This window comes from Lagenorhynchus albirostris, chromosome 8, assembly GCF_949774975.1.
Source record: "Lagenorhynchus albirostris chromosome 8, mLagAlb1.1, whole genome shotgun sequence".
Classification (NCBI taxonomy): domain Eukaryota; kingdom Metazoa; phylum Chordata; class Mammalia; order Artiodactyla; family Delphinidae; genus Lagenorhynchus; species Lagenorhynchus albirostris.
Window position 1 is genome coordinate 43,792,368 of NC_083102.1, and position 22,613 is coordinate 43,814,980.

The 22,613-nt window shown below is 44.3% G+C and overlaps 2 protein-coding genes across 4 annotated transcripts in view; one reads left to right on the top strand and one right to left on the bottom strand.

The window, feature by feature from the left end:
• Window positions 1-22,261, bottom strand: part of FKBP9 (FKBP prolyl isomerase 9) — a 50,413-nt gene extending 28,152 nt beyond the window's left edge. For 2 of the 3 annotated variants that reach the window (XR_009541955.1, XM_060156883.1), the window contains exons 1-4: window positions 21,929-22,261; window positions 7,911-8,056; window positions 7,176-7,365; window positions 6,764-6,909 (exon numbers count right to left, since the gene is read on the bottom strand). Coding sequence is in view for 2 of the 3 variants with exons in the window: in XM_060156883.1 (XP_060012866.1) it covers window positions 6,764-6,909; window positions 7,176-7,365; window positions 7,911-8,056; window positions 21,929-22,161 (715 nt within the window). In the remaining variant the exon portion in view is untranslated. The remainder of the gene's footprint in view (window positions 1-6,763; window positions 6,910-7,175; window positions 7,366-7,910; window positions 8,057-21,928) is intronic. The other variant, XM_060156884.1, reaches the window with a different exon arrangement.
• The window catches only part of KBTBD2 (kelch repeat and BTB domain containing 2), a 205,678-nt gene that overhangs the window by 109,340 nt on the left and 73,725 nt on the right, over window positions 1-22,613 (top strand). The gene's annotated exons all lie outside the window — the stretch shown is intronic.

Below are 22,613 nucleotides of genomic sequence, written 5' to 3' on the forward strand. Positions count from 1 at the left end.
TTGTAGTACAGTCTGAAGTCCAGGAGCCTGATTCCTCCAGCTCCGTTTTTCTTTCACAAGATGGCTTTGGCTATTCGAGGTCTTTTGTGTCTCCATACAAATTGTGAAATTTTTTGTTCTACTTCTGTGAAAAATGCCATTGGTAGCTTGATAAGGATTGCATTGAATCTGTAGATAGCTTTGGGGAGTATAGTCATTTTCACAATGTTGATTCTTCCAATGCAAGAACATGATATGTCTCTCCATCTGTTTGTATCATCTTTAATTTCTTTCATCAGTGTCATAGTTTTCTTCATACAGGGCTTTTTTCTCCTTAGGTAGGTTTATTCCTAGGTATTTTATTCTTTTTGTTGCAATGGTAAATGGGAGTGTTTCCTTAATTTCTCTTTCAGACTTTTCATATTAGTGTATAGGAATACAAGAGATTTCTGTGCATTAATTTTGTATCCTGCTACTTTACCAAGTTCATTGATTAGCTCTAGTAGTTTTCTGGTAGCATCTTTGGGATTCCCTATGTATAGTATCATGTTATCTGCAAACAGTGACAGCTTTACTTCTTGTTTTCCAATTTGGATTCCTTTTATTTCTTTTTTTTTTCTCTGCTTGCTGTGGCTAAAACTTCCAAAACTATGTTGAATGATAGTGGTGAGAGTGGGCAACCTTGTCTTGTTCCTGATCTTAGTGGATATGATTTCAGTTTTTCACCACTGAGAACGATGCTGGCTGTGGGTCTGTCATATATGGCCTTTATTATGTTGAGATAAGTTCCCCCTATGCCTACTTTCTGGAGGGTTTTTATCATAAATGGGTGTTGAATTTTGTGGAAAGCTTTTTCTGCATCTATTGAGATGATCATGTGGTTTGTATCCTTCAATTTGTTAATACGGTGTATCACATTGATTGATTTGCATATATTGAAGAGTCCTTGCATTCCTGGGATAAACCCTACTTGATCATGGTGTATGACCCTTTTAATGAGCTGCTGGATTCTGTTTGCTAGTATTTTGTTCAGAATTTTTCCATCTATGTTCGTCAGTGGTATTGGCCTGTAGTTTTCTTTTTTTGTGACATCTTTGTCTGGTTTCAGTATCAGGGTGATGGTGGAATGAGTTTGGGACTGTTCCTCCCTCTGCTATATTTTTGAAGACTTTGAGAACTCTGTGAAGCCTGTGAAGCCATCTGGTCCTGGGCTTTTGTTTGTTGGAAGATTTTTAATCAGAGTCTCAATTTCAGTGCTTGTGATTGGTCTGTTTATATTTTCTATTTCTTCCTGGTTCAGTCTCGGAAGGTTGTGCTTTTCGAAGAATTTGTCCATTTTATTGGCATAGAGTTGCTTGTAGTAATCTCTCATGTCCCTTTGTATTTCTGCAGTGTCAGTTGTTACTTCTCCTTTTTCATTTCTAATCCTGTTGATTTGAGTCTTCTCCCTTTTTTTCTTGATAAGTCTGGCTAATGGTTTATCAATTTTGTTTATCTTCTCAAAGAACTAGCTTTTATTGATCTTTGCTATCGTTTCCTTCTTTTTCCTTTATTTCTGATCTGATCTTTATGATTTCTTTCCTTCTGCTAACTTTGGGGGGTTTTTGGTGTTCTTCTTTCTCTAATTGCTTTAGGTGTAAGGTTAGGTTGTTTTTTTGAGATGTTTCTTGCTTCTTGCGGTAGGATTGTATTGCTATAAACTTCCCTCTTAGAACTGCTTTTGTTGCATCTCATAGGTTTGGGGTTGTCATGTTTTCATTGTCATTTGTTTCTACATGTTTTTTGATTTCCTCTTTGATTTCTTCAGTGATTTCTTGGTTATTTAGTACCATATTGTTTAGCCTCCATGTGTTTGTATTTTTTACAGTTTTTTTCTTGTAACTGATATCTAGTCTCATAGTGTTGTGGTTGGAAAAGATACTCGATACAATTTCAATTTTCTTAAATTTACCAAGGCTTGATTTATGACCCAAGATATGATCTATCCTGGAGAATGTTCCATGAGCACTGAGAAGAAAGTGTATTCTGTTGTTTTTGGATGGAATGTCCTATAAATATCAATTAAGTCCATCTTGTTTAATGTGTCATTTAAAGCTTGTGTTTCATTATTTATTTTCATTTGGATGATCTGTCCATTGGTGAAAGTGGGGTGTTAAACTCCCCTACTATTATTGTGCTACTGTCGATTTCTCCTTTAATGGCTGTTAGCATTTGCCTTATATATTGAGGTGCTCCTATGTTGGGTGCATAAATATTTACAATTGTTTTATCTTCTTGTTGGATTGATCCCTTAATCATTATGTAGTGTCCTTCTCTGTCTCTTGTAATAGTCTTTATTTTAAAGTCTATTTTATCTGATATGAGAATTGCTTATCCAACTTTCTTTTGATTTCCATTTGCATGGAATATCTTTTTCCATCCCCTCACTTTCAGTCTGTATGTGTCCCTAGGTCTGAAGTGGGTCTCTTGTAGACAGCATATATACGGGCCTTGTTTTTGTATCCATTCAGCCAGCCTGTGTCTTTTGGCTCGAGCATTTAATCCATTTACATTTAAGGTAATTATCAATATGTATGTTCCCATTACCATTTTCTTAATTGTTTTGGGTTTGTTTTTGTAGGTCTTTTCCTTCTCTTGTGTTTCCTGACTAGAGAAGTTCCTTTAGCATTTTTTGTAAAGCTGGTTTGGTGGTGCTGAATACTCTTAACTTTTGCTTGTCTGTAAAGGTTTTAATTTCTCCGTCAAATCTGAATGAGATCCTTGATGGGTAGAGTAATCTTGGTTGTAGGTTCTTCCTTTTCATCACTTTAAATATGTCCTGCCACTCCCTTCTGTCTTGCAGAGTTTCTGCTGAAAGATCAGCTGTTAACCTTATAGGGATTCCCTTGTATGTTATTTGTTGCTTTTCCCTTGCTGCTTTTAATATTTTTTTTTTGTATTTAATGTTTGATAGTTTGATTAATATGTGTCTTGGCGTGTTTCTCCTTGGATTTATCCTGTATGGGACCCTCTGTGCTTCCTGGAGTTGATGGGCTATTTTCTTTCCCATGTTAGGGAAGTTTTCAACTATAATCTCTTCAAATATTTTCTCAGTCCCTTTCTTTTTCTCTTCTTCTTCTAGGACCCCTATAATTCAAGTGTTTGTGCACTTAATGTTGTCCCAGAGGTCTCTGAGACTGTTCTCAATTCTTTTCATTCTTTTTTCTCTATTCTGCTCTGCAGTAGTTATTTCCACTATTTTATCTTCCAGGTCACTTATCTGTTCTTCTGCCTCAGTTATTCTGCTATTGATTCCCTCTAGAGAATTTTTAATTTCATTTATTGTGTTGTTCATCATTGTTTGTTTGCTCTTTATTTCTTCTAGGTCTTTGTTAAATGTTTCTTGTATTTTCTCCATTCTAGTTCCAAGATTTTGGATCATCTTTACTATCATTACTCTGAATTCCTTTTCAGGTAGACTGCCTATTTCCTCTTCATTTGTTTGGTCTAATGGGTTTTTACTTTGCTCCTTCATCTGCTGCATATTTCTCTGTCTTCTCATTTTGCTTGACTTACTGTGTTTGGGGTCTCCTTTTCGCAGGCTGCAGGTTCGTAGTTCCTGTTGTTTTTGGTGGCTGTCCCCAGTGGGTGAGGTTGGTTCACTGAGTTGTGAGGCTTCCTGATGGAGGGGACTGGTGCCTGTGTTCTGGTGCATAAGGCTGGATCTTGTCTTTTAGGTGGGCAGGACCACGTCCGGTGGTGTGTTTTAGGGTGTCTGTGAACTTATTATGATTTTAGGCAGCCTCTCTGCTAATGGGTGGGGTTGTGTTCCTGTCTTTCTAGTTGTTTGGCATGGGGTGTCCAGCACTGGAGGTTGCTGGTCGTTGAGTCGAGCTGGGTCTTAGCATTGAGATGGAGATCTCTGGGAGAGCTGTTGCCGATTGATATTACATGGGGCCTGGAGGTCTCTGGTAATCCAGTGTCCTGAACTAGGCTCTCCCACCTCAGAGGCTCCGGCCTGACACCCGGCTGGAGCACCAAGACCCTGTCAGCCGCACAGCTCTTTTTCTAGTTTCTGTCCTTTTTCCACACATATAGGTTTTTTCCTTCATATCATTCAGTCTTGCTAAAGTTGTGGGGTCATCTCAGAGATCAATCTGAGTCCCTGTTAATGTTGGAGGGTCTTCTGCAGAGGCAGGGGGTGGCTGTGGCTTATTGTGGGGACAAGGACACTGGCAGCAGTAGTTCTGGGAAGTACTCCTTGGTGTGAGCTCTACCAGAGTCCCTCACAACCAACTTTTTTTAAAATAAATTTATTTATTTTATTTTATTTATTTTTGGCTCGTTGGGTCTTCGTTGCTCTGTGTAGGCTTTCTCTAGTTGCGGCGAGTGGGGGCTACTCTTCGTTGCAGTGCACAGGCTTCTCATTGCAGCGGCTTCTCTTGTTGCACGGCACGGGCTCTAGGCACATGGGCTTCAGTAGTTGTGGCACGCGGGCTCCGTAGTTGTGGCTCGCAGGATCTCGAGTGCAGGCTCAGTAGTTGTGGTGCACGGGCTTAGCTGCTCTGTGGTATGTGGGATCTTCCCGGACCAGGGCTCGAACCCGTGTGCCCTGCACTGGCGGGCAGATTCTTAAGCACTGCGCCACCAGGGAAGTTCCCCAATTTTTAAAGAGACAAAAATTCAATCCTTTAAGTTCATCCAAAACAAGATATAAGTAAAACTAAAGTTAGCTGAGATAAGAGGGGAAAAAATGGCACCCACAATCCAAAACATAAATAGTCCTCCAATCATTTCTATTTCACTTCAGGATGGTATTGCTTCTCATGGATACTCCTAACAGTGAGGATTTATTGAATATGTGCCACACGATAATCCACATGAAGAGATTATGGGGCACTAGCTCTTCCTGCAAAGATCAACATCAACCAATAAGTAACTCTAAATCCAGGACTCTGGGATAGAAGGAAGTTAGTTACCTGACAAACCACTTACCTCAACACTCTTACTTGCCATTTGTTATGTCATGCAAAGGAGAAGGCCTAGACAAGTGAACCACAGGGCATGCCAAGACTGTGCTCCTTCAACTGGCTCTTTGCCAGAGCCCACCCCTCCGTCTCCTTCCCCTCAGAGGAATGGTGAAATCTGCTGAAAGCAGGCTGCTGAGTCAGCCTCTGGATCGCCAGGTGTGGTTAATCCCTGAAATGCAGGTGTGGGTGTGGGAGGATGTGTGATAGAATATTAATCTTTTTTATTTTTCTGTATCTTTTAATTTAATAGAAAACAGAAAGCCTTACGGTAACCCCAGGGTTTAAATTTTTCTAGCATTATTATGTACTACCTGAATATTTGCTTCTTTTTATAACAACTTTATTGAGATATAATTCCCATACTATACAATTCACCTGTTTAAATTTATACCTGGATAGCTGAGCACAGTGTCAAAGTATAAAGCATTTAAAAATAACTATTTTAAATAAACTATTTATTTAAAATATTTAAATTATTTATTATTTATTTTAAATAAACTATGTATTTAAAATATTTAAATTATTTATTATTTATTTAAAATAAATAAATAACATTCATCACATCGGGCTAGGCATCTAGCTTTACTTCGTACCTCATATGCATGTGGATGATGATAAAAGGATTTGGGAGACAAGGAGAATGAACTTCCATTAGCCAAGGATGAGAGAGTTTGAGTAGTGATAAGAATAATAACATATCTTGGGGAGGGGAGAATTAAGATACATTTGCGGCAGTTACTTTCAAGCTTTATTTTTCTTTTAGCAGGTTTTTAAAGAAACTGTCTGCAGATTCCCAGTAATAAAAGTGGAGGTCGACAGGAGAGAAGGCTCCCCTCTCCTCCTGCTCTGTAGACCTAGAACTCTCAGAAAACATAGCTTGGAAAACATTATATTAGGGGGTTATTAGAAGTCAGGTATCACTGTCAGTAAACTTCTTAAATAGCATCACATTTTCTTTTTTTTTCTCTTTCTTTTCTTTCTTTTTTTTTTTTTTGGCCACACGGCTTGTGGGATCTTAGTTCCCCGACCAGGGCTGGGACCCACGCCCCTGCACTGGAAACATGGAGTCTTAACCACTGGACCACCAGGGAAGTCCCGAGATGTCTTACTTAAGAACAACAGTGAGGGTCAGATGAATTGGGAGATTGGGATTGACATATATACACTATTGATACTATATATAAAATAGATAACTAATGAGAACCTACTGTATAGCACAGGGAACTCTACTCAATACTCTGTGGTAACCTAAATGGGAAGGAAATCCAAAAGAGAAGGGATATATGTATACGCATAGCTGATTCACTTTGCTGTACAGTAGAAGCTAACACAACATTGTAAAGTAACTAGACTCAAATAAAATTTTTTTAAATAAAATAGTGCTAGGTGGAAAGAAAAAGAACAACAATGACCATTAATAGGTGGAGATTTCTGCAACTTACTCATCAGACAGCAAATGATCTAGACTAGCACCGTCCAAATAGAACTTTCTGCAGTGATGGAAATGCTCTGTATCTGCCCTGTCCAGTATAGCAGCCCTTGGCAACAAGCAGCTCTGAAGTACATGAACTGTGGCAGTGTGACCGAGGTACAGTATTTAAAGTTTTATTTAACCTAATGTAAATGTAAATAGCTATATGTAGCTAGTGGCTACCATATTGGACACTGCAAGTCTAGACCAAAAGCTCTGGTGGGTTTCACATGGTACGTTAAATTAACCACTGCAAAAGAAATCAAGACAGATGAGAGTGGCTCAAAGAATGAGAAGGACTTACCATCTCCATCTTCTCCATAGGCCAGAAAAGGAGGTATGGTGATGATGCGCTTTTCTCCCACACACATCCCCAGCAGCCCTTTGTCCATTCCAGGAATCAGCCAGCCAATTCCCACATATGTGTCATATGTTTTCATGCGATTGTGACTGAAAACCAATGAGAAATGGGAAAAGTTCCATACCATGAGGGCATTTCCAATTCATCCTTCAAAAGGTTTTTGTTACCCAAAATTCAGCTACCAATGAACTCATACCCATCCCTGGAGAAAAAGCATGTATACATCTTTGTTCCCAATCACAGAGCAGTTGGGAATGAATCCCTTTTCTGATTTCTCCATGGGCATAAAAAAGCGGATGAGAGAGAAAGAACTAAGGGGCATTTCAATGATACTACCATGAATGGCGGGACTTACCTCGAATCAAACAGTGTCCCATCCAAGAACGTTCCATTGTAGTGGTACCTAACAAAATCAGACACCTGGATGGTCCGAGGGCAACTAGGGGGCTTGAAGTAAGTGTGAATCTGAACCTGATCTTCCGAATTCCAAATATCCATCAGAAGTACATCAAAATGAAGCACTGAATCTGGGGGAATCACACCAGCTAGAAAATAAAGAGAGTTCACACTGAGAAGCTGCTGCCTTTTGGGCCAGACAAATAAACACCTAGGATGCTGCCAAGGTGAATGGAATCCAAAAGGGCTCGAGAGGTCACATACAATTCCAAAATGAACCACATTCCCTCCTTTTTTCCAAATGAAAAACAAATTTTTTTGCCGCACCCTGTGGCTTGCGGGATCTCAGTCCCCTGACCAGGGATTGAACCCAGGCCATGGAATTGAAAGCCCAGGATCCTAACCACTAGGCCACCAGGGAACTCCCTCCAAATGAAATTTAAAGAAAAGAGAAAAAACACAAAAATTTCCTCTCAGCAAGGATAACATTCAGTACACCTGTGTTAATAACACTTCTTTCATATCTAGAATAAATAAACTCTTAAGATGAGATTTTAGCTGTGTGTGTGTGCTCACAGCTTCTCATTTTCCCCTACCCGAAGCTTCCGAAGACTCTAGTCTGCCTGACTGAAGAGCCTGCAAATGTTCTGGTGGTTTCGGCAGATGTGTTTACAAGCACAGAACAAACACTTACAAACTCCTTCACTTCCATAGGCCAGCTTTGAGGGGATCTTCACAAAACGCCTCTCATTTACACACATCCCGACCAGAGCTTGGTCCATTCCTGCAATCAGTTGTCCTTTTCCCACAAACACGTTGAAAGTGGAGTCTCTGTCATAGCTGAAGACCCAAAAGGTAGGGAGAGAGAAGGAAAAGTATGAATAATCCTTCCCATAATGAAACTAACCTGTAAAAATGTACCCATGGACAAAGTGAGGTCACTGCAAAGTAAAAAGCCCACAGAGAGGGCTTCCCTGGTGGCGCAGTGGTTGAGAGTCCGCCTGCTGGTGCAGGGAACACGGGTTTGTGCCCCGGTCCGGGACGATCCCACATGCCGCGGAGCGGCTGGGCCCGTGAGCCATGGCCGCTGGGCTTGCGCATCCGGAGTCTGTGCTCCGCCACAGGAGAGGCCACAACAGTGAAAGGCCCGCGTACAGCAAAAAAAAGCCCACAGAGGAGTTACTGATGCAGGAAATATCTTCATTGGACAGTACTTGCAGGGTTGGAATTTTTTAATTACCTTGAATATTGCCAGCAAATCTAGTCAGATAAGCATCAGCATAACTCTCTCTAGAGAAAAATATATGTTGTTTGTTGTGAAATATCCACCAATTCTTCCATTAAAAAAAAAAAGTTTACTCCATTTCCACGTGATTGGTACCTAACAGCAATATCACAGATACTCATGCGCAAATTAACACTAATTTTCTTTTTTTTTCTTTTAAGTCAATAAGTTAAACAAAGAGGCAGCGTGGTATAGCAGGAAGTGCACTTAAACTCTCTTAATCTCAGTTTCCTCCACTGCAAAATGTGAGTGATGATAATAGCCATCACAAGATCTGTACCATATAACGATGTGAAAAGTACTCTGAAAACCTAAGGGTTATGCCAATATTACCATACATAATTATTGCAGGTGATAGAAAGTCTGATGTGGTCTTGAAATCACTAATACATGTGTTTTAAAGGCTGACTGGTGATGGCCTTAAGTACGAAAATAAATAATGGAATCATGGCTATGATCCAAGCTCTCATCCTCTTCCATGTCAAACTTAGCAACAGCAAGGGGGTGCCAATTAGGATACTATGCTAGGGGCTTTGGGGGATATAAAAAAGTCCAAGGCATGGACTCTGCCTACAAGTACCTTACATACTGGCAGAGACACCTACAGAGTTTTAGACACTGTGTTTAAGAAAATGACTACAGAGCTTGGTTTATAATAACTAAACACTGGAAATAACTTACAAGTTCAAGAGTATGGCACTGATTACATATAAGGCAAGGACATATAATAAAATGCTCTATGGCCATTTAAAAATAACAGATTTCTGCTATAGGGATGTAATGTATAGCATTACTATACATGACTATAGTTAATAATACTGTACAGTGAATATAGTTAATGGTGACTATAGTTAATAATATTGTGTTGCAGGGCTCCCCTGGTGGCACAGTGGTTAAGATTCTGCCTGTCAATGCAGGGGACACAGGTTCAAGCCCTGGTCCAGGAAGATCCCACATGCTGCGAAGCAACTAAGCCCATGCGCCACAACTACTGAGCCTGCGCTCTAGAGCCCACAAGCCACAACTACTGAGCCCAAGTGCCACAACTACTGAAGCCCATGCGCCTAGAGCCCGTGCTCTGCAACAAGAGAAGCCACCGCAATGAGCAGCCTGCACACCGCAAGGAAGAGTAGTCCCCGCTCGCCGCAACTAGAGAAAGCTTGCGCACAGCAACGAAGACCCAACACAGCCAAAGATAAAAATAAATAAATTAGGGCTTCCCTGGTGGCGCAGTGGTTGAGAGTCTGCCTGCCGATGCAGGGGACATGGGTTCGTGCCCCAGTCCGGGAAGATCCAACATGCCACGGAACAGCTAGGCCCGTGAGCCATGGCCGCTGAGCCTGCACATCCGGAGCCTGTGCTCCACAATGGGAGAGGCCACAACAGTAAGAGGCCTGTGTACCGCAAAATAATTAAGTAATTAATTTTTTAAAATAATAATAATGTGGTGCATATTCAAAGTTGCCAAGAAAGTAAATCTTAAAAGTTATCATTGGGATCTCCCTGGTGGCACAGTGGTTAAGAATCCACCTGCCTAAATTGATACAGCCACTATGGAGAACAGTATGGAGGTTCCTTAAAAAACTAAAAATAGGGGCTTCCCTGGTGGCGCAGTGGTTGAGAGTCTGCCTGCTGATGCAGGGGACGCAGGTTCGTGCCCCGGTCCGGGAAGATCCCACATGCCGCGGAGCGGCTGGGCCCGTGGGTCATGGCCGCTGAGGCTGCGCGTCCGGAGCCTGTGCTCCGCAACGGGAGAGGCCACAATAGTGAGAGGCCCGCGTACCACACACACACAAAAAAAACTAAAAATAGAACTACCGTATGACCCAGCAATCCCACTACTGGGCATATACCCTGAGAAAACCATAATTCAAAGAGCCGTGTACCACAATGTTCATTGCAGCTCTGTTTACAATAGCCAGGACATGGAAGCAACCTAAGTGTCCATCGACAGATGAATGGATAAAAAAGATGTGGCACATATATACAATGGAATATTACTCAGCCATAAGAAGAAATGAAATTGAGTTATTTGTAGTGAGGTGGATGGACCTAGATCTGTCATACAGAGCGAAGTAAGTCAGAAAGAGAAAAACAAACACCGTATGCTAACACACATATATGGAATACAATAATAATAAAATAAGGTTCTGAAGAACCTAGGGGCAGGACAGGAATAAAGACGCAGACATAGAGAATGGAGTTGAGGACACGGGGAGGGGGAAGGGTAAGCTGGGACGAAGTGAGAGAGTGGCATGGACATATATACACTACCAAATGTAAAATAGATAGCTAGTGGGAAGCAGCCACATAGCACAGGGAGATCAACTTGGTGCTTTGTGACCACCTAGAGGGGTGGGATATGGAGGGTGGGAGGGAGGGAGACGCAAGACAGAAGAGATATGGGGATATATGTATATGTATAGCTGATTCACTTTGTTATAAAGCAGAAACTAACACACCATTGTAAAGCAATTATACTCCAATAAAGATGTTAAAGAAAAAAGAATCCACCTGCCAATGCAGGGGATACGGGTTCGAGACCTGGCTAGGGAAGATCCCACATGCTGCAGAGCAACTAAGCCCATGCGCCACAACTACTGAGCCTGCGCTTTAGAGCCCGTGAGCCACAACTACTGAAGCCCACGTGCCTAGAGCCTGTCCTCCACAGCAAGAGAAGCCACCACAATGAGAAGCCCACGAACCGCAAGGAAGAGTAGCCCCCACTCGCCACAACTAGAGAAAGCCCGCACGCAGCAGTGAAGACCCAACAAAGCCAAAAAAAAAAAAAGTTACCACCACAAGAAAAAAATTTTTGTAACTATGCATGGTGATGGATGTTAACTACGCTTATTGTGGTGATCATTTTGCAATATATACAAATATCAAATCATTATGTTGTACACCTAAAACTAATATAATACTATATGTCAATTATACCTCAATAAAAAAAATTTTAACATTTCTATTCATTGGCACTAGAAGGACATACACATGAAGAGAAAACTGTAGGTTACAGTGCCACACATAAAATAATCTCATTTTGAATTTATATATATAGATGCATGTGAAAAATCCACAAGGTGACACGTGAAAATATTACCAATAGTAATCTATGGGTAGGAGATTTCAGGTGACGATTTGTCTTCTCTTTAATTCTCTCTTAATTTCAAAATGATCATGGAATACATGTTCATAGGCTTCACTTCATGGATTCGACCAACTGGAAATTGAAAATATTTTTTCAAATTTCAGATAGTTCCAAAAAGCAAAAACCTGAATTTGCTGAACACCGGCAACTATTTACATAGCATTTACATTGTATTCGGTATCAGAAGTAATCTAGTGATGATTTAAAGTATACAGGAGGATGTGCCTTGGTTATATGCAAATACTACACCGTTTTATATAAGGGACTTGAGTATCTGAAGACTTTGGTATCCAAAGGGGTCCTGGAACCAATCCCCCATGGATACCAAGAGACGACTGTACTTATGTAATAAAATGTTAAGGGCTGTTGGAATTTACCTGCCCTTCACTTGGTAAATTACTTCTACATTTTCCTCATTTTCCTTAATGAACAGCTTGGGAGAGCAGCACAGTCCACCTCACCATCTGTCAGGTCATCTTCCTCAGACCTGCCCTCTCCTTCCCTTTCTCCTCCTAGTTTTAGAGTCCATTTCACAGCCTTCCTTTCTCCAAGGTCAGTGAACAGAAAGCAAATGTCCAAGTTCTGGCTGACAAGCCAGAGAACAAAAGCACATAATCAGCTTTGTGCCGAAGTCGGCTCTACGACTCCACCCTCTGTCTCCGGGGGACCGAAACCCACCCTGGGGAATGCCAGCTCTTCAGTTTCACTTGGCTGGGGCTTTGCCACACCCTGAACCATCATCAAACTGGAGGATTTATGGACCAGAATTCAGGCTTCGAAGACTTCCCAGGCACGGAACTTTCTATTTTTCATCCACAGAACCCAAATTTAATGAGAGTTTTTAATAATAACTACTATTTAGAGAGCGTTTATTATGTGTCAGGCACAGGGGTAACCTAAGCTTTTCTATACGCTATCTCATTTAATCCTCATACAACACCTGAAGGTAAGTGCTGATACTCAGGCTCCTGGGAGGTGAAAAAATTTCCCAAGCTCACAAAGTTAGCCAAATGGGAAGAAAAGCTAGAACCCAGGACTATCTGACTCTTATCCTCCATGCACAGGGCCTCCCTAGATGATGTATAAAAACTGGTATGGCCTCGCAGCATTAATTTATGCATTTGATGACTGCCTAAGCAACATGCTAGAAACAAAAAACACCTTTCCGAAAGAAAATGTATAATTTACATACATGAGAAACTAACAAGCAAGGCCAGTTTTGTCTACAGCTGAAAACTCTGACCATCTGGAAAAATAAATTTGTTCTCAGCAAGTCTGTGCTGGTCAGTACTACTGGAACAAATTCATACGCAGGGTCCAGCCAGGAGCTGGTCATGAAAATTATTTCTGCAAGTGCTGGAATTAGCCCTTATTCAGCCTGTCCCAGTATTGGGCTGATTTGCAGATGTCCCAATCGAGGTCCTGCAGGAAAGAGATGATAGGCACAAACTAGGCAGCTCCAGGACACTTTAATAAAGGGGCCGTGTGCAGGGTGCAGAGAAACAATTAAGGGACAATGCAGTACCTCTGGGGACAAGAAGGGAGTGCTGTTGTCACACCCAGACCTGAAGCATCCAGGAACAGAGAGGGAGCTCAGAGCACCTGACAGAAGCTAAGCTAGGACCTTTGGTCTAGGGACACAGCCCATGTGATGACTCTATAGGCAGGGAGCCAGAGGAATAAATATCTCCACCACACTCTCCTCCCTCCCTCTGATCTCCTGCTGAGGCCCCATGGCTGAACCTAGCCACAAGCCGGACTACAAGAGGGTCACTGATATAACCCGTACTATGCACAGGTAGTCCATATAGGTCAACCTCCCAGAGTAAAAAGCAAGTGGAACAGGGGTAGAGTGGACCTAGAAAGGCAAATGGAAATTATCCAGCACATCCAACACCCCCTTTCCTCTCCACCAGCTTCTTTTTTCTCCCCCGCTCATTCACTGCTGTAGACCCTTTGATTGCTGCCCCTGACACTTCTACCTTCCTCTGCCCCAAGGGGGGTATGGGAGGTGGCTGCAGCACCCTCCAGCGATGCTCTTCCAGCCGATGAGCTCAAGGACCACTACGACAGGAGACATCACGTAACACCCATCATATTCAGCTCACTCCAATTCAACTCACTCATCTGCTACAAACAAGCATACACTGTCTTGCGCTTATTGCTCAGGATAGGTAACTACCCCTGTGGCTGCATCCTTAAAGCATAAATACTGTGGCTCTACTTCTAAATGCAGGTTTCAACCTGCAGTGAGGATGAACTTTAAAAAGAACATACGGCAAACTGAACACACTCACTTCTCTAGAGCCCCCAAAGCCCATTCCTAGCCAAGCTCCTAAGCTCTTTTTTAAAAAAGGACTGAGAAAACCAGAGCAGAGACCCTTGCTGTCAAGAGATGGCAACATTTTGGAAGATGGAAAGGGAACGGAGGGGCAGAAACTGACCTAGAAGGGAAGAAACAGAATCTAGGTGTATGCAAAAGGGGATCTGGTCAAGGGTGGACGCCATGTGCCTCCTAGAGCCTGCGGAGGCCGCAGGGCAGAAGGAAACCTGGAGCATCAAAGTCCGAATTCAGAACAGCTACACCTCATCCCGGAGCCCCTTCCCCACTCTTAGCAGCTTGGTAACTATAATTCTAAGCTTTATGGAATTATTTAACTGCTTTTAAAACTCTGTGCATCTGTATTGTTTTAAAAATTAAATTAATTTTAAAACATTTTGCCAAAAATTGACATGCATGTATACTACTTGTTGCTGAGATTCTTCTGATCTCAGAGCCAGAAATGAAGTTAAAATGGCCATTACAAAGGGGAGAGAGAATGGCCCTATGGTTAGCAGAGCTGAAGTCCTGATCAACTATGAAAGGAAAAGACAGCTTGCTCTAAATGCCAATTTTAGGTTCAGTTTAGACAAATAATAACCGAATACATTACTCCCCCTTGCACCTTTATTGAGGTATAATGGACAAATAAAAAGTGCGTATATTTAAGGTGTATAACTTGATGTTTTGATACATCGTGAAATAATTGTCACAATGAAGCTAACTAACATATCCATCACCTCACATAGTTACCTTTTTCTTTTTGTAGTAAGGACACTTAAGAATTACATTCTTAGCAAATGTCAAGTATACAATACAGTATTATTAACTATATTCACATTGCTGTACATTAGACTGAATAAATTTCTTTTGAACATTAAAGAGACTGCCATATTTTGAGAATTCATAACAGGAGGGAAGCAATTTAATAAAGAGCCAGTCGATTGGGCATGGGAACTGCCTTCTGGTGTTTCAAAGTTGGTCAGATGGCTGGCTTACATGGGACGTGCTTGACTTGAGGACTGTGGTCCTTGCCAAAGCCCTTGGTGAATGAGACTAGAACATTCATGAAATGCACAAAAGTAGAAACTCACCTCCTAGTTGGATGCCTAGCCCTGGGATGACACAGGTGAGATTCAACACACTCCCCAGGCTGAATTCCACTGCTGAGCTTGGGCCCAACTCAAGGGAGGGAGGCCACGTCTGATGTTTCTGCCTCCCACCTCCCTCCCCACACCTCTTGCTCCCAAAGGTGACTCTGGGCTTCCCAGACCCTTTGCCCAAGAGTATCTTCCTCAAACAACCACCTCTACCAGCAGCTAATGAGCCCTGGCAGGGGGGAAAGGCAACCCATTAATGATCTGGCAGACTGCCTCTCTGCTACCCAGATGGAAAAATGAGAGGAAGAGAGAGAAGGTGAGGGAGAAAAGAGGAGCGAGTAGGAGTGCAGAGGAAGGAAAGGAGAGAACGCATCTATTCACACCTCCACGGAGAGTCAGACCCTGACATGCAAGCGGCTGGCTTGGATGGTCTTTGGTGCATTAAAGTATCATTAAAAGACAAGTTTTGCAAAGGAAAGTAAAATCGTTACATTGCTATTGTGGATTTTTGCTTTTAAGCAACTGCACAAGTTAAAATGTCAGCTCTCTATAAATAATTCTTATTTTACACAAGTTCTCAGCCCAGCAAAATATAGCCAACTTAAATAATCAATATGAATGTATAGTTATTTGCAATGACCCACAAATGAAAATTAAAAGCAATGCCATTAAGGCAGCGGTTAAGAATCCGCCTGCCAATGCAGGGGACATGGGTTCGATCCCTGGTCTGGGAAGATCTCCCATGCCGCAGAGCAACTAAGCCTGTGCGCCACAACTACTGAAGCCCGCTCTCTAGAGCCCACGAGCCACAACTACCGAGCCCACGTGCCACAAGTACTGAAGCCCATGAGCCTAGAGCCCATGCTCCACAACAAGAGAAGCCACCGCAAATGAGAAGCCCGCGCGCCACAACCAAGAGTAGCCCCCGCTCGCCGCAACTAGAGAAAGCCTGCGCGCAGCAATGAAAATCAAACGCAGCCAAAAATAAATAAATAAAAATCAATCAGTAAATAAATATTTTTTTAAAAAAGCAGTGCCATTAAGTCTTCAAAGGGGGCATCATGTTGGCCTGCCAATAAAAGAAGAACTTTTCATAAAGTTAGCAGAACTGCACTGGGAAGCTTCTCTTTCTTTACATGGCTTTTCCGTAGAAAGTCTTACCATGCAGATCAACAATTTAAATGCTTCCCGCCTAAGTGAGCAAGTCCTGACCTGAGTCTCTCTGCCGCCACTTAACCCTTCCAGTCCACCCTGACACTGTCCGAGGTACTGCCCAGCCCACCGGCTCTCTGAGATCCAGTCCTGCAGAAGGGATGAGCCATAATGCCCTTTCACTTAACACATGATTTAACACCCACGTGGTGGGGGGGGGCGGGAACCTGACGCAAATGGGACCAATCAAATGGGAGAGATCCTGGGCATGTGGAATTGAGACAGATTCCAGTGAGTCAGCGTTACTGGACCCAAGAGGTCATGTATGTGGCATGGAAAGCCTGCTGGAGCTCTCTTTCAGAGAAGGGGAAAATGCGGCCCCTCTGCCATCCCTCAGAGAGAACCAGAAAGTCACTTCCATTCACGATTCTGGATCCTCAGGAGGAATTGGAGATCCTTCCAATAAATTCCCTTCCTTTCTTCTTAAGCCAGCTATAATGGGTTTCTGGGCCCTCCCCATCCCCTGGCTTGAGGGTAGGGATTTTTTTGAATAGACTGTTTTTTTTAGAGCAGTTTTGAGTTCACAAAAAAATGGAACAGAAGATACAGAGATTTCCCATACACCCCCTAACGCCACCCACACACACAGCCTCCTCCATTATCAGCAGAGTGCATCACCAGAGGGGTACATTTGTTAGAATCAATGAATCTACACTGACACGTCATTATCACCAAAAGTCCATAGTTTACATCAGGGTTCACTCTTTTGTTTTTTTTAAGTTTATTTTTAAAGTTTTTTTTTTTAAGTTTATTTATTTATTTTGGGCACACGGCATGTGGGACCTTAGTTCCCCAACCGGGAATCAAACCCGCGCCCCCTGCATTGGAAGCGTGGAGTCTTAACCACTGGACCGCAGGGAAGTCCCCCATCAGGGTTCACTCTTGGTGATGTACATTCTATGGGTTTGGACAAAGGTAAAATAACATGTACCCACCATCAGAGTATCATACAAAATAGTTTTACCTGAGGGCAGGGATTTTTGTCTGTTTTATCTCTGCTACATCCCAACAACTAGAATAGTAGGTTTTCAATAAATACTTGTTGAATGAATGAATAAATATGTAAAATGAAGTTGACCTCTGTTACGAGTCTATGATTCTTTTAGAGCAATGGTTCTCAAAATGTGGTCCTAGACCACAGCATCAGCATCACCTGGGAACTTGTTAGATATACAAATTCTCAGGCCCCATCCCAGGCCTACCTAATCAGGAGCTGTGTATAATAAGCTTCAGGTGATTCTGATGCATGTACAGTTCGAACACCACTGGGTCTGAGCATTTACAACTCTATATACCCAACAGGGCATGTAGTGGTCACGCAGTAATATTTATTGAATGTATAGACCTTAAAGGCCTGCAGACAGGCCTGAGACTGTGAATGAACTGACCAAGATGCTGGTTTTGCCTGCTAAAGATAACAGGAACATGTTAAACTTCAGTCCCTTACTACTAGGAATGCTATGGAACTCCTCAAAAGCTGAATCAAGAGTGGTGGACAAGGAGTTTCCAAGGACTAGAGAGTGAGAGCAGGAGCCCCCCCACAGAAACCAGAAACCACAGAAACCAGGCGGGAAGCTGCTGTCTTCTCCTTAGATCTGTAGCAGCAGCCACAGAGCATATTAACGAGCCCACGGAGGCTCCGAAATAAAATGAAACCACGTCCAAGCCAGTGACCAAGGGCCGAAGGGCTGGGCCTCCTGGCAACTGCAAATGCCCATAAGCTGAAAAGATACCAACTGCCCCCAAGCGCCAGGCACAGACGCAGGAAGAATGATCTGTGGAAAGAAAGGCCCTTTGTGGTTTATGACCATGGTCAGAGCGACAGCTATCATTTTCTTCTGGGCAAAACCTCCGGATCAACAGCCAAAGCCCAGAGCATGCGGATTTCTCCTTCCCCAAGCTCTTTGTGCAGGAATAGCAAAGTAACACCCTAATACTTCATACATTCCCAAAGGAATAGAGGCCCTAGAAGGAAACTCATTTTAATGAATCACCTACTGTGTACCCTGCTCCCACCATTCCACTGTCCACACTGCAGCCAAAGGGACCTTTGTAAAATGCAAATCTGATCCCTCACGCCCCTGATTAACTCTTCAATGGCTTCCCATTGTCCCTTGAAAAGACCAAACTCCATAGCCAGGCAGAGGAGAGCTCTCAAAAGCTGGCCCTGGGCTTCTCTGGTGGCGCAGTGGTTGGGAGTCCGCCTGCCGATGCAGGGGAGGCGGGTACGTGCCCCGGTCCGGGAAGATCCCACTTGCCGCGGAGCGGCTGGGCCCGTGAGCCATGGCCGCGGAGCCTGCGCGTCCCAGGCCTGTGCTCCCGAGAGGCCGCAACAGTGAGAGGCCCGCGTACCGCAAAAAAATAAAAAAAATTAAAAAATTTAAAAAAAGAATAAAATAAGCTGGCCCTGTCTTTCTCTCTGGCCTCCCTTCACCTCCTCTTTTAACCCCCTCTGTCACACCTCTACTCCCACTCCAAGCTCAGGCTTTTTTTTTTTTTTTTGTGGTACGCGGGCCTCTCACTGTTGTGGCCTCTCCCGTTGCAGAGCACAGGCTCCGGACGCGCAGGCTCAGCGGCCATGGCTCACGGGCCCAGCCGCTCCGCGGCATGTGGAATCTTCCCGGACCGGGGCACAAACCCGTGTCCCCTGCATCGGCAGGCAGACTCTCAACCACTGCACCACCAGGGAAGCCCAAGCTCAAGCTATTTTGAACAGCTTTCACATGCCCTCACTTCCAGACCTCTGCATATGCTCTTCTCTCTACCAGTCACACCCTTTCTTCCGACCCCTACTCCCCAGCGCTCACCCCTCAGCTCCTCCTGGTAAATTTTAATCTTCCTCAGGCTTTATTCCTGCTATCCCAGAGCTCCATCTTGACCACCCCTCCCCCAGCCCCCAACCCCTACACACACACACACACACACACACCCCCCATATAGTTAAGCCTTCTGGGTGCTTCCAAAGCTCCTTGCCGTTCTTCCATCATATACGTGGTGGACTACAGATCATAAACTTTAGACTCTGGCACTAAACTGCCTAGATTCAAAGCCCCACTCCACCACTTAGTAGTTAAGTAGTTAAACTACTTAGTCGTTTACTCCACCTTGGGTAAATTACTTGAATTCTCTGAGCCTCAGTTTCTTCGTTCGTAATGAGATACCTCCCTCACTGTACTGTGAGGTTAAAAGAATTCATTTCAGTTCCTGTATGTAAAGGCACATGGTAAGAACTATGTGTGAACTCTATGTGAGAGACAGAAGTGTGTGCTCTTATTCTTTCTGTACTTATCGCACTATATAATTGTCTGGACTATAAGCAAAAGGACAGGGAGGGGATACCATCTTCAGAGGCAGACACTGCATACACATTTGCTGAATGGATGGTAGCTCCTCTGTTTTCTTTCCACTGTCCCACACTGCCTCACAGTGGCTGCCATCCTAGAGGGTAGAAAGTATTAGACAATTTGTTCCAATGGGAATTATTAACATCAGCACAAGGAGGAAATTCTTACCTATTTTCTAATTAATGAAGCAAATTTAAAAAGATACACAAATGGCCAATAAACTCATGAAAAGATGTTCAGCATCTTTAGCCATTAGGGAAACATGAATCAAAACCGCAAGGACGTGACTTCCGTGGTGGCGCACTGGTTGGGAATCTGCCTGCCAGTGCAGGGGACGTGAGTTCAATCCCTGGTCCGAGAAGATCCCACATGCCACGGGGCAACTAAGCCCACGTGCCACAACTACTGAGTCTGCACTCTAGAGCCCGTGAGCCACAACTACTGAGCCCACATGCCACAACTACTGAAGCCCACGCACCTAGAGCCCATGCTTCGCAACAAGAGAAGCCACCGCAATGAGAAGCCTGCACACCACAACGAAGAGTAGCCCCCACTTGCCGCAACTAGAGAAAGCCTGTGCACAGCAATGAAGACCCAATGCAGCCAAAAATAAATAAATAATACTTTTTAAAAAAATGAAGTGAAAACACACATCCACAGAAAACCCTGTACATGAATGTTCATAACATCATTATTCATAATAACCAAAAAGTGTAAACAACTCAAATGTCCACCAACTAATGAATAAACAAAGTACGGTATGGAATATTATACAGCCATAAAAAGGAATGAAGTACTGATACATGCTACAACACGATGAACCTTGAAAACATTATGCTACATGAAAGAAGCCAGACATAAAGGCTGCAAACTGCATGATTCCATAAAGAGACAGAAAGTAGATTAGTGGTTACTTAGAGCTGGAGGGGAAGTGACTGACTGTTAATGGATCCAGCATTTCTTTTTTGGAACAATGAAAATGTTCTGGAATTAGAGACTTGTGATGATTGCACAACTCTGTGAATATACTAAAAAATAATGAATTGTATGCTTTAAATGGGTGAATTGTATGGAATGTGAATTATATCTCAATAAAGCTGTTCTTTTTTTTAAAAAAAAGAAGCAACTGAAACAATAGTGAGAATGACTATTTCTCAGCACTTGCTATGTGCCATGTGGCATACTAACCAGATTTTTCATATTGACTCCTTGTCTGGAATTTCAAAAAAGGCAAGAGAGGCTAAGAGTACTTTTTAAAAGATAACTTCAGGAATGAGCCTAGCCCAGCCTCGAACACAAAACAGATGCTCAACAAACATTTCTCTTCACTTAGTCTGGTGTTTCACTTAAGAGATTATAGGGCACAGACCTAGGATTATAACAAAGTCTTGGGAAGGAGAGCAGCCTGGAGCTGGAGGCGAAGAGGCCTTGTCGACCCTAAAGCTAAACTGAAGAGAAGTTGGGAGAGGTGTTGTGATCTTGGGGCAGAGTTTAGGGCTGAAATTGTGGACACGGTGCACAGCCCCGTGTCAAAGCTGAGTGACTTGCTCTGGATTACCTCTTGCCCAGGGAGTTTTTGGTAAGGCAGTAAAGGAAGGGCAGTAGTTAACAGGCACAATCCTGGACTTGGATTGTCTGGGTTTCAAAATGATTCCGCTTAAACAAGCTTCTTAGCCTCAATGGCCTTAAGTTCCCTCACTGGCAAAATGAGGGTAATGATAGTTCCTACCTCAGAGAATTAAGAATTAAATGAGTTCGTTATATGGAAGGCACTTAGAACTACCCTGGTACACTGTAATAGCTCCATATATGTTAGCGGCTGCTATCATCACCTTCGTCAATATCATCATTATCACCTTCGAGAGGCATGTCTGACTAGACATTCAAGGGCCTTGCCCGAAGGAACAGTAACACATTTGCTCTTGGTGTCTGCTCGCGGGCTGACGACTTTACACCCATTTCGCCTGTGTTCATGCGCAGGGTGGAGAGGGAGGGCGTGATCTGTCCCGACCCAGCTGCTGCGCAAGGTCCTATCAAGATTCCCGCTGGCCAGGGAAGCAAAAGGGCCGGGAAACTCGCGGCACCCCACCCCCACCCCCAGCCCCCAGCCCTCAGCACTCCAGGCTGAAGGGATGAAGGGTCTGGGAAGCTTTGGGGTGGGAAGAGGGAGAGGGAGGAGCGCGGGGCGGAGCTGGGGGAGGTCCGTCGGGAGGGAAAGGCCTGTCCGGAGACAGGGAAGCTGGGAGAGCGGGCGCTGCAGCCTCGGAGGTCGGGCCGGGCCGGCACGCCGTGCGAGGTACCTGGAGTCGAACTTCTGGCCGTCTGGGAACATTCCCACGTAGTGGTAGCGCACGAAGTCGCCGCTGCGCACGGTGCGGGGACACTCGTCGGGCACGAAGCGCCGCTCGATCTGCAGCTCCGTGTCGGAGCCCAGCCCCAGGCCCGCCACGGGCGCCGCCTGCCCGGTCACCCAGAGCAGCAGCAGGAGCAGCGGCGGCGGCGGGGGCCGCCAACCCCGGGCCCTGATCGCCATCGCGGGCAGCGAGGAAAGGGGGTCGCGGCGCGGAGCTGGAGAGGCGCGCTGAGCTCGGGCGGCGCGAGTCGGGCCTGGGCGTGCGGCGGCGTTTGCAAACGTGGAAAAGACTCCCAGCCCTCCCCGGGCAGCAGCAACCACCCCCTCTTTCCCGCCCCCCGCCCCCAGGCCACATCCGAGGGAGGGGAGGAGCCGCGGCCGTGCGCCAGGACCCGCCTGCTGCGCCCTGAGACGCCTGGGCCCGCAGGGTCCGGTGGGCTGGCCCGCCCGGGGAAGAGGCGGGCCTTCTTTGGCTGGCGAGTTCAAAGGGGACCCGTCCCCAAGGGAGAAACCGTGAACTCCTCGGGACTGGGCTTCGGCCCAAAGTTGGGAGGGAAAAACTGTTACTACCCAGGCAAATCCGCTGGTCTCTGCCTGTCGCTAGAGACTCTCCGGATTTAGTGCCACCAGAG